This window comes from Trichechus manatus, unplaced genomic scaffold (assembly GCF_000243295.1).
Source record: "Trichechus manatus latirostris isolate Lorelei unplaced genomic scaffold, TriManLat1.0 scaffold00005, whole genome shotgun sequence".
Taxonomy (NCBI): domain Eukaryota; kingdom Metazoa; phylum Chordata; class Mammalia; order Sirenia; family Trichechidae; genus Trichechus; species Trichechus manatus.
In genome coordinates, this window is record NW_004443941.1 from 6,818,520 (window position 1) to 6,832,987 (window position 14,468).

The 14,468-nt window shown below is 41.0% G+C and overlaps 1 protein-coding gene across 4 annotated transcripts in view; it reads left to right on the forward strand.

Annotated features, from left to right (window-relative positions):
- MTIF2 (mitochondrial translational initiation factor 2) overlaps nt 1-13,626 on the forward strand; it is a 29,814-nt gene extending 16,188 nt beyond the window's left edge. For 3 of the 4 annotated variants that reach the window (XM_023735094.1, XM_023735098.1, XM_004369455.2), the window contains 8 exons: nt 1,676-1,815; nt 4,683-4,807; nt 5,621-5,825; nt 6,193-6,445; nt 6,947-7,087; nt 8,120-8,284; nt 11,291-11,431; nt 12,806-13,008. In XM_023735094.1, coding sequence (XP_023590862.1) covers nt 1,676-1,815; nt 4,683-4,807; nt 5,621-5,825; nt 6,193-6,445; nt 6,947-7,087; nt 8,120-8,284; nt 11,291-11,431; nt 12,806-12,978 — 1,343 coding nt within the window. In that variant the 3' untranslated portion in view covers nt 12,979-13,008. Of the gene's footprint in view, nt 1-1,675; nt 1,816-4,682; nt 4,808-5,620; nt 5,826-6,192; nt 6,446-6,946; nt 7,088-8,119; nt 8,285-11,290; nt 11,432-12,805 lie in introns of all 4 variants that reach the window. The other variant, XM_023735103.1, reaches the window with a different exon arrangement.
- The last annotated feature ends 842 nt before the right edge of the window (nt 13,627-14,468 follow it).

Genomic DNA, 14,468 nt, shown 5'->3' on the forward strand with positions numbered 1-14,468 from the left:
TGGGACTTCTGGCCACCAGTGCAATTCTTTCTCTGCTTTCACTTACTTGGCATGGTGAGAGAATTTGACAGTCTCAAATAACTTTTTTTAAAAACAACTTTTTATCATGGAAAATTTTAAACAGATACAAAAGTAGGAAGAATCAAATAATGAGCCCCTATGTGCCCACCACCGAGGTTCATTAGGGGTTGCAAAGTGGTGATGCTGTAATTCCACTATCCCGTCTTCATTTATTATCTGGAACTCTTCTATAAAGAGAAACTGTCTCCTTATCTACTTTAAATATGTTCTTATTTGATCGAATGTATGTAACTGAAACTTTTAGAGAATCACTTGACCATCTTCTCCTTTATTTCACCCTTTAAAAATTGTAATAATGAATACCACACACACACTCTGTACATTCACTCTGATTCTGGTATGATCCTAGACCTACTTCTACTGAGAAAATGTACCTGACCCCTTAAACTCATTGCCATGGAATCGATTCCAACTCATAGTGACCCTGTAGGACAGAGTAGAACTGCCCCATGGGGTTTCTACGGAGCAGCTGGTGGATTCAAACTGCCGACCTTTTGGTTAGCAGCCGAGCTCTTAACCAGAGTGTGTCACAGTCCCCCGGTGTGTTGGCAAGGGGATAAAACAGTTAGAAATCACTGATGCAGTCCAGTTCGTTCATCTCACAGAGATGAAAACTAAGACCCGGAGAGCAGCAATGACTCCCAGGTTACACTGCTAATTTGCAATGTGCCTGTTTTTGAAGTCCAGGTCTTCTGGCTTCTGATGTTACTCTCTTTCCTTTTTAACTCCTCACATCTGCCTTTGTGGGGTGCCCTGTGTTCCCAGTGGACAAAGAGCACATGTGGCAAACAGAAGAGTTGGTCAAGACAGGATGGATTCATTGTACCATGCTTTTCTACCCTATCCTCTTCGTCCCAACTAAGTTACAGCTCATCAAAGTGGGATGTACTTTTTCATAATAGTAGATTGTGGATTGCACAGCTTTTCTGTATCTATTTTCAATTTCTGTCTCTTTGATATCTGTGAAAATTGCAGAGATGTTGAAACTCAACTGGAGAATTGTCTCCTAGAATTTTGTGTGATCCCTTTCTGTAGTGAGTAGGTATGTCCAGTAACGTCAAGTAGATTATAGGATTATTTGGTTCTTTCATTAAGGAAGCATTTATTGAGCACCTACAGTGTGTCGACTACTGAGCTATTATGTGAATAAAGAGTTATTGTAAATTTTAAAAGAAGATTGGCAGTAATGATACCTAGCTCCTGGCAAGAAGAAGTGAATGATCTAGTGATACTGAATTATGTCCTGCCTTGATTTTTCTCTGGAGCGTGTCTCTATTGTAGCTACTGATCTTGCTTTCACATTTAAGGATAGGCCTTTCTCAACCCAAAATATTGTTCTTTTGATCTTAGGTGTCTGTTCTTAACTCAGAATCTCCTTATAACTACATTCTTAATCTCTGACAGCTGGATTCTCTCTTGACATGTAGAGATCAGAGTAGGGTGGTGTGACTCTAAAGTGGGTCTTGTGGATCTGTTGGTAGGTGGGTACGGCCCTGAGTACAGAGAGAGGGAGAACAGGTTGGCATCTTCTGCTGTGAATACCTGGGATTGAAGGTGTCCTCATTTGCACTCTTCCTAAATCTGTTTCTTTCAGTTCCTATCGTCCTTGCCATAAACAAATGTGACAAAGCTGAGGCTGATCCTGAAAAAGTGAAAAAGGAGCTGCTGGCTTACGACGTGGTGTGTGAGGATTATGGAGGCGACGTTCAAGCAGTGCACATCTCGGCTCTTACGGTAAATACGGCGCCTCACAGACAGATGTGCTCAGGTGGTAAGGCTATTCCTGATGCCCAGAGTATGTGATGTTTAAGGAGCATTTTGACATATATTATTTCTGTGGTTATTTAAAGATTATCTGATACACGAGACTAAAGGGGCAGCTCCTCTCCGGAGGCGAGATGAGAAGGCAGAAAGGGACAGGAGCTGGTTGAATGGACATGGGAAATCCAGGGTGGAAAGGAGGAGTGTGCTGTCACAGTATAGGGAGAGCAAGTAGGGTCACATAACAATGTGTGTATAAATTTTTGTATGAGAAACTAACTTGAACTGTAAGCTTTCACCTAAAGCACAGTAAAATAAAATAAAGATTATCTGAGTACTAGGCAAAGCTGGTGGCATTGTCCTTGTTGGTACACTCGGAGTTAGGCTCAGAAAGGTCAGTTACCAGTCTGTGGTCACATGGCTGATCAGTGGGGAGTCAGGTCTAAATCTAATGATTTTCTCATTATGAGACACAGAATATGAAGAGTAAATGGTGAATGATTTGGGAATAGGGACACAGTAGCCTGAAGACTGAAGCAGAAATGATAGGATAGCTATCCATATATATTCATATATGCAGTAAAACACACAGAGGGCACAAGCATGGGTACTTTTTAGACTTAACGAAACACCTCGCAGGATTGGTTTATGGGGTCTGAAGGCTTTGGACCAGAATTTCATGGGACAACTCAGACAATTGGCATAATATAGTACCTAAAGTTTATGTTCTACACCTTAGTTTGGTGAGTAGCTTCTGGGGTCATAAAAGCTTGTGAGTAGCCGTCTAAGATACAACTGTTGGTCTCTCCATGTCTTCAGTAAAAGAGAAAGAAGGTGACCAAAGGCTCAGAGGCGAAAGTAGTCTACAGGACTGATAGTCTACACATTTACCCTGAGACCAGAAGAACTAGATGGTGCTCGGCTACTACTACCAACCGTTCTAATCAGGGCCACAGTAGATGGATGCTGATAGAACAGGAGAAAAATGTGTAACAGAACTCAAATTCTTGAAAAGTCCAGACTTACTGGACCAGTTGAGACCGGAGGACTCCCCGAGACTATTGCCCTGCGATGTTCTTTAAACCTTGAACCAAAACGATTCCATGAGCTCATCTCTTAGGTAAATAATAGATTGGCTCATAAAATAAACACTTATCAACCATGAGTACTGTGCTCCGTTAAAAAATCATAAGACCAAACAGTTAACATTTACTCGAAAGCAAAGATGAAGAGGCAAGAAGGCAGGGAAACTAGACTACTGGAAACGGAACAACTCGAACAGAAATAATGGGAACGTTGACATACTTGTGAAAAATATAACCGTGTCACTGAAAAAATTGTGTAGAAATTGTTAAATGGGAGTCTGATTTGCTGTGTAAACTTTGACCGAAAACGCAAGAAAATATTATTTAAAAAAAAGATATGATAGGGAGAATTGAGCGAGAGTGTCAGAGAAGTAAAATGAGACCTTCTCTTCCGCGGCATAAGATAGAGATAGAGGACTACTTCCTATGAGGAAACAACCCCAGCTCTGCTTTTTGGAGCAGCCATTTTGTAAACTGGAATAAAGACTAGGAATAAGTGGATGAGGAAACAATTATTTAGTGAGTTTTTTACAGCTGTCTCTGCTGTCCTATACTCTCACAACTGTGAGCAATCTCTTAGCTGACATGGAGTGGGAATGGGAAAATCTCTTGATCATAAGTTCAGTTCCATTGCCAGTTAATCACCTGAGTCATCTTGGAGCTCCAGAGAGAGTAGGAAACATAGATCATTAAAGGTGATTCATCTGATCTAGCCCCTTCATTGTGCAGTTGAGGGAAGGTGGGCCAGGTAGGTGAAATGATGTTTCAAGGCTTCACAGCTGGGTGGTTGCAGAGTGTGGTTTTGAGTCGGTGCTTTTTCTCCTCGTTCGTTGAGTAAGAGTGAGTAGTGCTTAACTGACTTACCTCACAGGATTCTCAAGTGGATCAAAGGAAATAATAGATACGAAACTTGTTCAATTGAATAGACTTTTAAATGTAAAGTAGCATTGTTAAGAAAGTTAGTGACAGGAAGAAGACAAAATCGCAGAAACAGATTTAGGAGAAAGAGAATAAATGAAGTGTGTGTTTATGAAAGAGAATTAGCAAGCACCACCAGTGGCCATCTTTTAAACAATAGCCACTTGTGGGAGTGGACAGCCCCATATAACAAACGGGGACTAATGAGGCTCAGCAGTCCAGGGACAAGGACTAGAAGGCAGAAGGGGATGGGAAACCTGGTGATAGGGAACCCAAGGTTGAGTGAGTCCAGTGGTGACATGTCGTGGGGTTGTTAACCATTGTCATAGGGCAACGTGTGTACTAACTGTTTAATGAGAGACTATTTTGTTCTGTAAACCTTCATCTAAAGTGAGAATAGCAGTACAACTGGAAGAATGTAATCGATGTCACTGAACTGTGCATGTAGAAATTTTTGAAATGGATGGTATATCTTTGGCTATGTATATTTTCACCAAAAAAAAAAAAAAGGTCAAGAAGCGAGAGGGTTGACACGTCATGGGGTTGTTAACCGATGTCATAAAACAATATGTGTACTGACTGTTTAATGAGAAACTATTTGTTCTGTAAAGCTTCACCTGAAGTACAATTAAAAAAAAAAAAAAATAGCCACTTGTTCTTTGCAAGATCTGTCCCTAGGCCAAGGTTTCCTGTGGATTGTTTTCTTCTTTTTTTTAATGTGTAATTTATGATTTTAATGCTTGAAGAGAATAGTATGCTGTCAAGGATTTTTTGGCTCTCTAACCCTGGTATTTACATTTACAGATAACATTAGTACCTTTGTTGTTGTTTTTCAAGGGCAACAATCTGATGGCCTTGGCAGAAGCAACAATTGCTCTGGCAGAGATGTTAGAATTGAAAGCAGACGCCACTGGTCCAGTGGAAGGAACAGTAATAGAGTCTTTCACAGATAAAGGAAAAGGGTAGGACCTTTAAAATTCTTGGTTTTTAATACTTATGTTCCATGATTTTTTGACTTGATTATAACAACGTATTGTTTTTATTGCATGTCGTTGTTCGTCCATGAACACAGCATTTATTTTGAAAAGTATTTTATTGTTCTAGCACACAAAGCACAAAAATGGTGGTGATCGTCAGCAGACCATAGCAGCTGTCTTGTGTACGTCTGGTAGCCATGTTTGGATGATTTCAGTAGTTCCATTTGTTTGACTTCTTTTTCACTGACTTGACTGAATTGGCAGCACCTCATACCTGTTGCCATTGAGTTGATTCTGACTGATAGAGACCCTGTAAGACAGAGTAGAACTGCCCCACAGGGTTTCCAAGGAGCGGCGGGTGCATTTGAACTGCCGACCTTTTGGTACCTCAGAGACTAATGTAAACTGGAATGGAATACAGGCTGTTGCATTTCAGGTATCTAGGTTCTTTATGACCTCACCCATTAATATTATCTACAGTAAGGTCTTGGAGGTGGTGTTCTCTTCTTGCATTTACCTTCTTACCAGCAAGAGAGGCCTTTTCACTGCGTGCTAAATGGGTTATCGAAGGGGAATGAGGAATTCTGTCGGAACGCTCTTCCTCCCGGCCCTCCCCTAGTATAACCTCACAAGAAATGTTTGCATAGTATGAAAAACTGCTTAAATCAGAAAGTGACAAGATGAACCCTGTCTGTACACGTGTATATTTTTAAACTTCAGAAAGATACTTTGCTTTACAGAAGAATACAGTTACATCCCGATTCTGAGAATAAAGATATACGTTTACCTCCATTTTAGTCCTGTTACTACAGCCATCATTCAACGAGGAACTTTGAAAAAAGGCTCCATTCTGGTTGCTGGAAAGTGTTGGGCAAAAGTACGCTTAATGTTTGATGAAAATGGCAACACAGTCAGTGAGGCCTGTCCCAGCATGCCGGTGGGAATTACAGGCTGGAGGGACCTTCCTTCGGCAGGAGATGAAATTCTTGAAGTAGAATCTGAGGTACATCAAGCTTGATTCCTATGTATTAGATACATTATAATGATTTTGAATATCACTCTCACATGTGACACCGAATAAGTATATTAATGTTAACAAATAATTCTAGACAATAAGGGGCGGACAGGACAGTGGTGCCATTTTAGAATTTGGCTGTTGATGTTTTATTCTAATTTGAGCGATTTTTAATTAAATAATTTCAGTTATACACAAAACACCCAAAATAAAATTTTGTAAGTTTCTTGAAATATAAAATCAGTAGTTTCATGCGTGAGTTGGGCTAATTTCATAAGGGGGAAAACCCAGAGCCGTTAAACTAGCAGTTCTCGGCTTCCATTTAGTTAAATAACGCCGTTTTCCCCCGGTAAAGACAAGGGCGTGTGAAGTTGTCGACTGGAGGAAGTACGAGCAAGAACAGGCGAGAAATAAAGACCATCTGAAAATAATAGAAGAAAAGCGAAAGGAACACCAGGAAGCGCATCGCAAAGACCGTGAGAAGTATGGCAGTTTGCACTGGAAGGAGAGGTCGTTGTTAAAGTACCAGCTAAAAAAAGAACAGAAACCCTTAAAGCCGAAGGAGAAAGCAGAAAGAGATTCCAACGCACTTCCTGTAATTATTAAAGGTACCTTGCTTAGGATTTTACTTTACAACTCTTTTCTGGAACATATTTATTTCTTTATTTTCACAATAATTAGAGCCTGTAATTAAGCCAAAAAAATTTCAATATTTTGGGGTGATTTTCTTCGTAAACATGTTTCTGGACGATTTTGTTGTAAGTGTACATTTGGTTCATTCTACTTTAAGTAGATATTTATAATGCCAAACCTAAATGAAAGTGGATTTAGTCGTAAGTGCCATTTCCATCATAAGCAGCCCTGGTGGCGCAGTGGTTAAAGCAATCGACAGCTAACTGGAAGGTCAAAAGCACCAGCGGCTCCACGGGAGGAAGATGTGGCAGTCCGCTTCCTAGAGGTTTCCAGCCTCGGAAACCCTATGGGGTTGCTGTGAGTCGGAATCGACTCCACAGCAGTGGGTTTTTAATCATGGCCTTGGATAGACTGTCATGTTTGTGTCTGTTAATACCTACCTCTTAACATCAGTTTAAAACTTTGGCTCTCTTTAGGCGATGTTGATGGTTCCGTTGAGGCCATTCTGGACATTATGGATACCTACGATGCTTCACACGAGTGTAAACTAGAATTAGTACATTTCGGAGTGGGCGATGTTAGTGAAAATGACGTTAACCTTGCCGAAACGTTTGGTGGTAAGGAGTCCATTTCCGATTTGTGTAGCTGTGTTTCCTAGCTCACTCTCTGAACCATTTCCTTCTGTCTTCCGCTGCTGGCCTCATCCCCCGTGACATTTACTCCATCAGCCTCTCTCTTCCCACTGCAGTCAGTCCCACCTAGTTGCTGAGGCTGCCAGGCTGTACAGTGTTGCAGCCCTAGCTCTGCTTTTGCCGTCCTGCTGCAGACTTGGGGAGCTGTTTCACACCACAGTAGTGTTTCTTTGTGGGCACCGCTACCGTCTCTCTCCCCTCCTCCCAATCCCCCACCCCAACCCAAGGGCGATTCTCTTTTAGACGTTTGAATGCTCCTAACGCTGTAACTAGCCTATTTAGAGCCTTCCTTTGTCTTTACTTCTGGCTATCTGTTTTTATTAATAATGCCACAGATCACGTCTTTCTTAGATCAAAAGCTCCTTTTAGCTTTAAATAAAGCCTAGAAGGCAGACAGACTGTCTTTATTCGTCAAACTTAAGATACATAGAAGAGCAATTCATGACTGTCACTTTAGCTAGGTCTAATACCCAGTAAAGCACAAGCATTTGTGGTGCAGTGGTTAAGATCTCAGCTGCTAACCAAAAGGTCGGCAGTTCGAATCCACCAGCTGCTCCTTGGAAACCCTATGGGGCAGTTCTGCTCTGTCCTAGAGGGTCGTTGTGAGTTGGAATCAACTCAGTGGCAGTGGGTTTGGTTGTTTTTTGTTTTTTTTTTTTGGTGAGGTATTCGTGCAGCATACTGCTTTTTAAATTAGGGCACTGAAAATAATATTTCCTAAATGAATGGATTTAAGATCATAAAGAGATTTCCTTGTTAAGCCACAATTTATAAAATTCTCACTTGCATTCATTTTAAAGTTTACTGGTTTTCATGAGAATTTCATGTAGAATTTCTCATCTCCCCCAGTGGCTTTTAATTGACTCAGGGAGGAAAGAAAACCAGTTTCTGCTTGAAAGACGAACGATTACAATGCAGTGTTTGTGCTGCTTTACTGATTTGGTTTCTACTTGCCAGGCATCATATATGGCTTCAATGTGACTGCAGGCAATGTTATCCAGCAGTCAGCTGCAAAAAAACGAGTAAAGATTAAACTTCACAAAGTCATTTACCGTCTTATTGAAGATTTGCAGGAAGAACTGAGCAGCAGACTGCCCTGCACTGTGGAGGAACACCCCGTAGGTGAGTGTTCGCTGAATGGTACTTTGAAACATTGGTATCTTAGGTGCTGTAAATAACACCTGAAAGCAAAGTTTAAGGAGAACGTAATTCACTGCTCTATCAGGTGTCTGTCTTCCTGTTTCGTATCCTGTGACCGAGACAAAACGACTATCATAGATGAGAATTCAGTGTGACTTCATAATGTATTAGAAACACCTGTCCTTTGCAACACACCGTCTTAGCCCTGAGGGTACAGAGGCAGTAAGAACTTGCCCCCACGTTCTTGCTTTGGAGACAGACACCAACAGCTAATTGGCATACACGTTAGAAGGGATAGGAGCGCAGCGGATCACGGGCAGTGCCGTGGAAGGAGGCACGGATGTCGTCTGGGGGCTTGGCAGAGAAATCAACTGTGAGAAGAAAGTTCACTATATTTAAATAGTAAATATTTTAAAATACTCTTTCTAGCATATTCCTTGGCCAGATTAAAGGCTAAATTTATTTAAATTTGATTGAATCACCTTATCTGTTCTTTTCATCCCACAGATTTTTTAAACATTTTATATTAATAGTTTAAACTTCTAGGAAATTACAAGTAAAGTACAAAGAACTCCCACATGCACTTTACCCAGTTCAGCATTTGTTTACATTGTGCCCTGTTTGCCTTGTTCCCCTGCATATATGTAACATGCAACATACATAAACATATATACATTCCCCCTCCTGAATCATTTGCCTTGTTCCCCTGGATATATGTAACACGCAACATACATAAACATATATACATTCCCCCTCCTGAATCATCTGAGAGTAAGTTTGAGATATTGGGAGTGCCACTAGGCCTTCAGGTTAAGGGTTAAGAGCTCAGCTGCTAACCAAAAGGCTGGCAGTTTGAATCCACCAGCCACTCCTTGGAAACCCTATGTGGCAGTTCTACTCTGTCCTATAGGGCCACTATGAGTTGGAATTGACTTGATGGCAACGGGTTTGGTTTTGAGATATTGTGCCTGTTTGCCTCTAAGTGCTTGTATTTCCAAAGAACAAGGACATTCTCCTACAGAACCACAGAACAGCTGTTAAACTCAGGAAGTTAAACATTTATACAATACTTGGGAGCCTTGATGGCACAGTGGTTAAGAGCTCAACTGCTAATCAAAAGGTTGGCAGTTCGAATCCACCAGCTGCTCCTTGGAGACCCTATGGGGCAGTTCTACCCTGTCCTATAGGGTCTCCATGAGTTGGAATCGACTCAACAGGGATGGGTTCCTATCTAATCCACAGTCCATATTCAAATTTCATTCCTTGACCCAATACCATACTTTAAAGGTATATATTTTTCCCCTGGCCCAGGATCATGGATGTTAGTTGCCATGTCTCTTTAGTCTCTTTTAACCTGGAACAGTTCCTCAACCTTCGTCTTTTTGACCTTTGACATTTTCAGAGTCTAGATCCGTGGCTTTGTACAATGTCCCTTCATTTGGATTTGTCTGTTGTCTCCTCATGGTGAGATTCGGTGTTTGCATTTTTGGTCTACTACAGATTTATTTCTAGGCCTTTTTTGCCCTGCTAAACCTGACCATACAGAGATTTACACGGAGAGCTGTGCTTCGTGAGTATTTCTAGGAGTAAGCAAGTACCAGCCAAGTAACACAGCCTAGAGGACTGGAACCTGATGCTCTGTGATGTCATGGCACTACTGGAACTCTAAATAATCAGTGGAAAAATTAAGCTGATCCCCAGAATTAGTGCTCTTACGTGGGTATCAATTACTAGTGGTGAGGTAAATAATAAACCAGGCAATGAATGACAGATGATCTACTTGAGAAAATATAGAGGGAGCGCTGAAAACTGGATTTTCATGGAGCAGACAGGAACTGTACTAATCTGTTGTCTGCTATTATGATAGTGTATTTTATTCAGCCAAAGAAGTGAGTTGCATTTTTTTTGTTGTTCACTCTTTTGGTAAATGTGTATTTTTATGATTATTTTCTTTTCCAAGAATACCAAGGGAGTTTCATGAGTTTTTATTCCTAATCCTGGTTAGGAGAATAAAGTTGGCGGAGTCAAAGAAACCAGCACTTCTTTCTATGCATAAGTTTGTATTTTTTTACACCTTTTTTTAAAAATACGTTGTTGTTGTTGAGAATATACACAGCAGAATGTACGCCGATTCAGCAGTTTCTACATGTACAATTTGGTGACACCGATGACATTCTTCAAGTTGTGCAACATCCTCACCCGCCTTTTCTGAAATGTTCTTCACTCATTAACATAAACTCACTGTCCCCTAAGTTTCCTATCTAATCTTTTGAGTTGCTGTTGTTAATTTGATTCTATATAGATCTTAAAAGAGCACAATGTTCAAGGCAGACGTTGTTTACTAGTTAAATTAAACTTTTGTTTGGTTTTGAGAAGACTTCAGGGGATATTTTTGGTTTAAGGTTTGAAGATTATCTCAGGGCAATATTTTTAGGGGTTCTTCCAGCCCGCATAGCTCCAGAAAGTCAGGATTCCATGAGAATTTGAAATTCTGTTTTGTATTTTCCCTCTTTTGATTAGGATTCTTCTGTAGAATCTTTGATTAAAATGTTCAGTAATAGTAGCTGGGCAGCATCCAGTTCTTCTGGTCTCATGGCAAAGGAGGCAGTTGTTCATGGAGGCAGTTAGCCTCATATCCCATTTCCTCCTCCTGTTCCTGACTCTCCTTCCTCTGTTGCCCTAGGCAAATAGAGATCAATTGTTGTGCCTTGGATGGCCACTTGCAAGCTCTTAAGACTCGAGGCACTATGCAGCCAGCTAGGAGGTAGACTGGAAGCACTAAACACAGTATTAGGCCAATTAACTGGGATGCTCCATGAATCCATGACCCTAAAACTCTAACCCAAGGAACCAAATCCCATGAGGTGTTTGTGGTATATAAGTAACCTCAGCAGCTTTTTTTTTCTTTTGTTGTTGTTATATACACCTTTAATTCTTGCACTTCAGAATGTCAGAAGTTGTACATTTAATGTTCTCTTCTTCCTAAAGGTGAGGCTTCCATACTAGCTACCTTCTCTGTGACAGAAGGGAAGAAAAAAGTTCCTGTGGCTGGCTGCAGAGTCCAAAAGGGACAGTTAGAAAAAAAAAAGAAATTTAAGTTAATCCGTAATGGGCATGTTATTTGGAAGGGTAAGCAAAATCAGAATCTGTTTCTCTATAATTTTGACATTACTTACCATCCTTCTTGGTCTCAGTGTACATTAAAAAATCCTTGTACTCTGGTACCTTTCCATAGTCCTCTGCTGACCCTGTACCCACCCAGCCTCTGTCCATCTTCCCTCCCCTTTCCCAAACCTACTCTTCCTTAGCATGTTCTCTAACTGGACAGGTATCTGGAGATCACTCAGGTATCCCCAGCCTGGGAACCTGAACAACCCTCTGCTCCTGCATATGTCATATCCAGTGGCTGTCTTTCACTCTTATAACCATAACTGGTCCCAGTGGGCTCCCCTGCTTACTAATGCTGATGACTCCCCCAGGATCAGCAATTCCCCAGTCTTGATTTTCTAAGCCTTTTAAAGTTGCCTCCAAAACTACCTTTCCAGCCGTCTTCCACTTGATAGTGTACTTGCTCACTTCTTTAATTTGACCTTTTGTCTATAATGTCTTGTCCTTTATCTTGGTTTCTGCCATTCTTCAAGTCCAGAGTACAATCCCATCCTCTGCAAAAAGTCTTAACCTACTTTTGGGATGAGAGATTTAGTATCTTTTGCTACAAGTCAAATTTTGTTTACAGTAAACTTTGGTTTTCTTGGTATTTTGTCTCATCCTTTAATACGAGGGATTCTGATCTGACAAGACTTACATTGTTAAAACTTTTTGTGATGGTCTATAATCAGGAGGGATCAGTCCCTGGAGGACATCATGCTTGGTAAAGTAGAGGGTCATCAAAAAAGAGGCAGACGCTCAACGAGATAGAGTGACACAGTGGCTGCAGAAATGGGCTCAAGCGTAGTTATTGTGAGGATAGTGCAGGACCAGGCAGTGTTTCATTCTGTTGTACATAGGGTTGCTATGAGTTGGAACCGACTCAACGGCACCTAACAACATAATCCTCTAGTATTTGATGTGCAGTACATTGTACTTAGGTTTCAAAAACATTCTTCAAAAGCATTTACTTGGTGACTTGAATGTATGATTTTATAAAATTTTTAAGGATTCTAGTGTAATTTTCCTTTAACACCAGACTTCATAGCACTTAGTGTTGTTAGGTGCCTTCCTCTGTTTTGCTGACCCTCTACTTTACCAAGCACAATGTCCTTCTCTAGGGACTGGTCCCTCCTGATAACATGTCCGAAGTATGTGAGATGAAATCTCGCCATCCCTGCTTCTAAGGAGCAGTCTGGCTGTACTTCTTTCAGGATAATGTTTGTTCTTCTGGCAGTCCATGGTATATGCTGTACTCTTCACCAGCACCATAATTCAAACGCATCAATTCTTCAGTCTTAGTAGGTACTATTTGTTGAATACACGAACCTTAAGTTTCTTATTATTTTTTTTAAGGTTCATTAACCTCACTGAAACATCATAAGGATGATGTTTCAGTCATCAAAACTGGAATGGATTGTGGTCTCAGTGTGGATGAAGAAAACATAGAATTTAAAGTGGGAGATGAGATGGTCTGTTATGAAGAAAAAGAAGTTCTAGTCAAGACTTCTTGGGATCCAGGATTTTAAAATTACATTAAAAAAAAAAAGTGAATGACTTAACGCCTTGCTTTGTTACAAAGCAACTAGTTTTGCTTTACTGAAGGTAAGCATTCAAGATACGGCACTACTCGTCAGAAGTATTCAAGTTGTACCAAGTGTTAATGTGCACTAGAAAATACTGTCAGGGCTCCAGAAACTGACTTTATTTAAGGATGCCTCCAGCTAGGATTCCTGAAGCGCAACAACAGCAGTGTAATAAAAGGGATTATAAATCACTGGTGTACCACTGAATGCAATGATCAGGATTTAACAGACATCTTCCCAGTGTATGCTTTACTTAGAAGCAGTATTCAGAGTCAGTGCTACTTGAGTTTCATGGGCAAAACGTTGTTAGGTGCTGTCGAGTCCATTTTTGACTCACAGTGACCCAATGTGACAGAGTAGGATTGCCCCATAGGGTTTTCTAGGCCTTACTCTTTATGGAAGCAGATCCCCAGGTCTTTTCTGGAGCCACTGGGTGGGGTTCACACCACCAGCCTTTGGTTAACTGCTGAACGCTTAACTGTTGCAATAACAGGGTTCCTTGGGCAAAACAAAAAAATCTCATTGTTCCCACTCATCCCTATAGGATAGAGTATAACTGCCCCATAGGGTTTCCAAGGCTGTAATCTTTACAGAAGCAGATTGCCACGTTTCTCCTGTGGGAGGCAGCTGGTGGGTTCAAACTGACCTTTTGGTTAGCAGCCGAGCTCTTAACCAGTGTGCCACCAGGGCTCCTTCGTTGGGCATACAGTACCAAATACTGCTTGAGACTTTATTAGCGTTAGCAGCACTGATAGGTAATCCCTTCTTTAAACCAGAATAAAACCAAACACGTTGACATTGAGTCAATTCAGACTCATAGCAACCCTGTAGAACAGAGTAGACCTGCCCCATAGGATTTCCAAGGAGTGGCTACTGGATTTGAACTGCCGACCTTTCGGTTAGCAGCTGAGCTCTTAACTGCCATACACCAGGGCTCCAAATTCCTTCTTTAAAGAGTGTAAATTCCTAAGAGTTCTTACTTCGTATTGACATCAGCGTATCCCCTTGTGCCACAAACATCTCACTCAAACCACCCAAAGATTGTGAGGATACATTTTTAAATTGAAGTTGAGCCTTTAAATTTTCTGCATATAAAAACAGAAATATGCTGTAGCTTCTTTTAGACAAGATCATAAACTTCTAAGTGTTCTATGTATCTTAAGAGAACTCATACCAATGTCCCCCACCCCCAGACACACCTGGCATAACCTGGAGACATTCTGGATTGTCATTAACTAGGGGGTGCCATTGCCATCTAGTTGGTAGAGGCCAGTGATGCTGCTTGTCATATAATGCAGATAGCCTGTCCCCCAACATAATTTCTGACCCAAGATGTCAGTAGTACTGAGGTGGAGAAACTGACACATACACACTGCTTCTACCTAGATCACTTCTGTACTAAATAGTGTCTTAATGAGCTCTGGAGAGCTTAC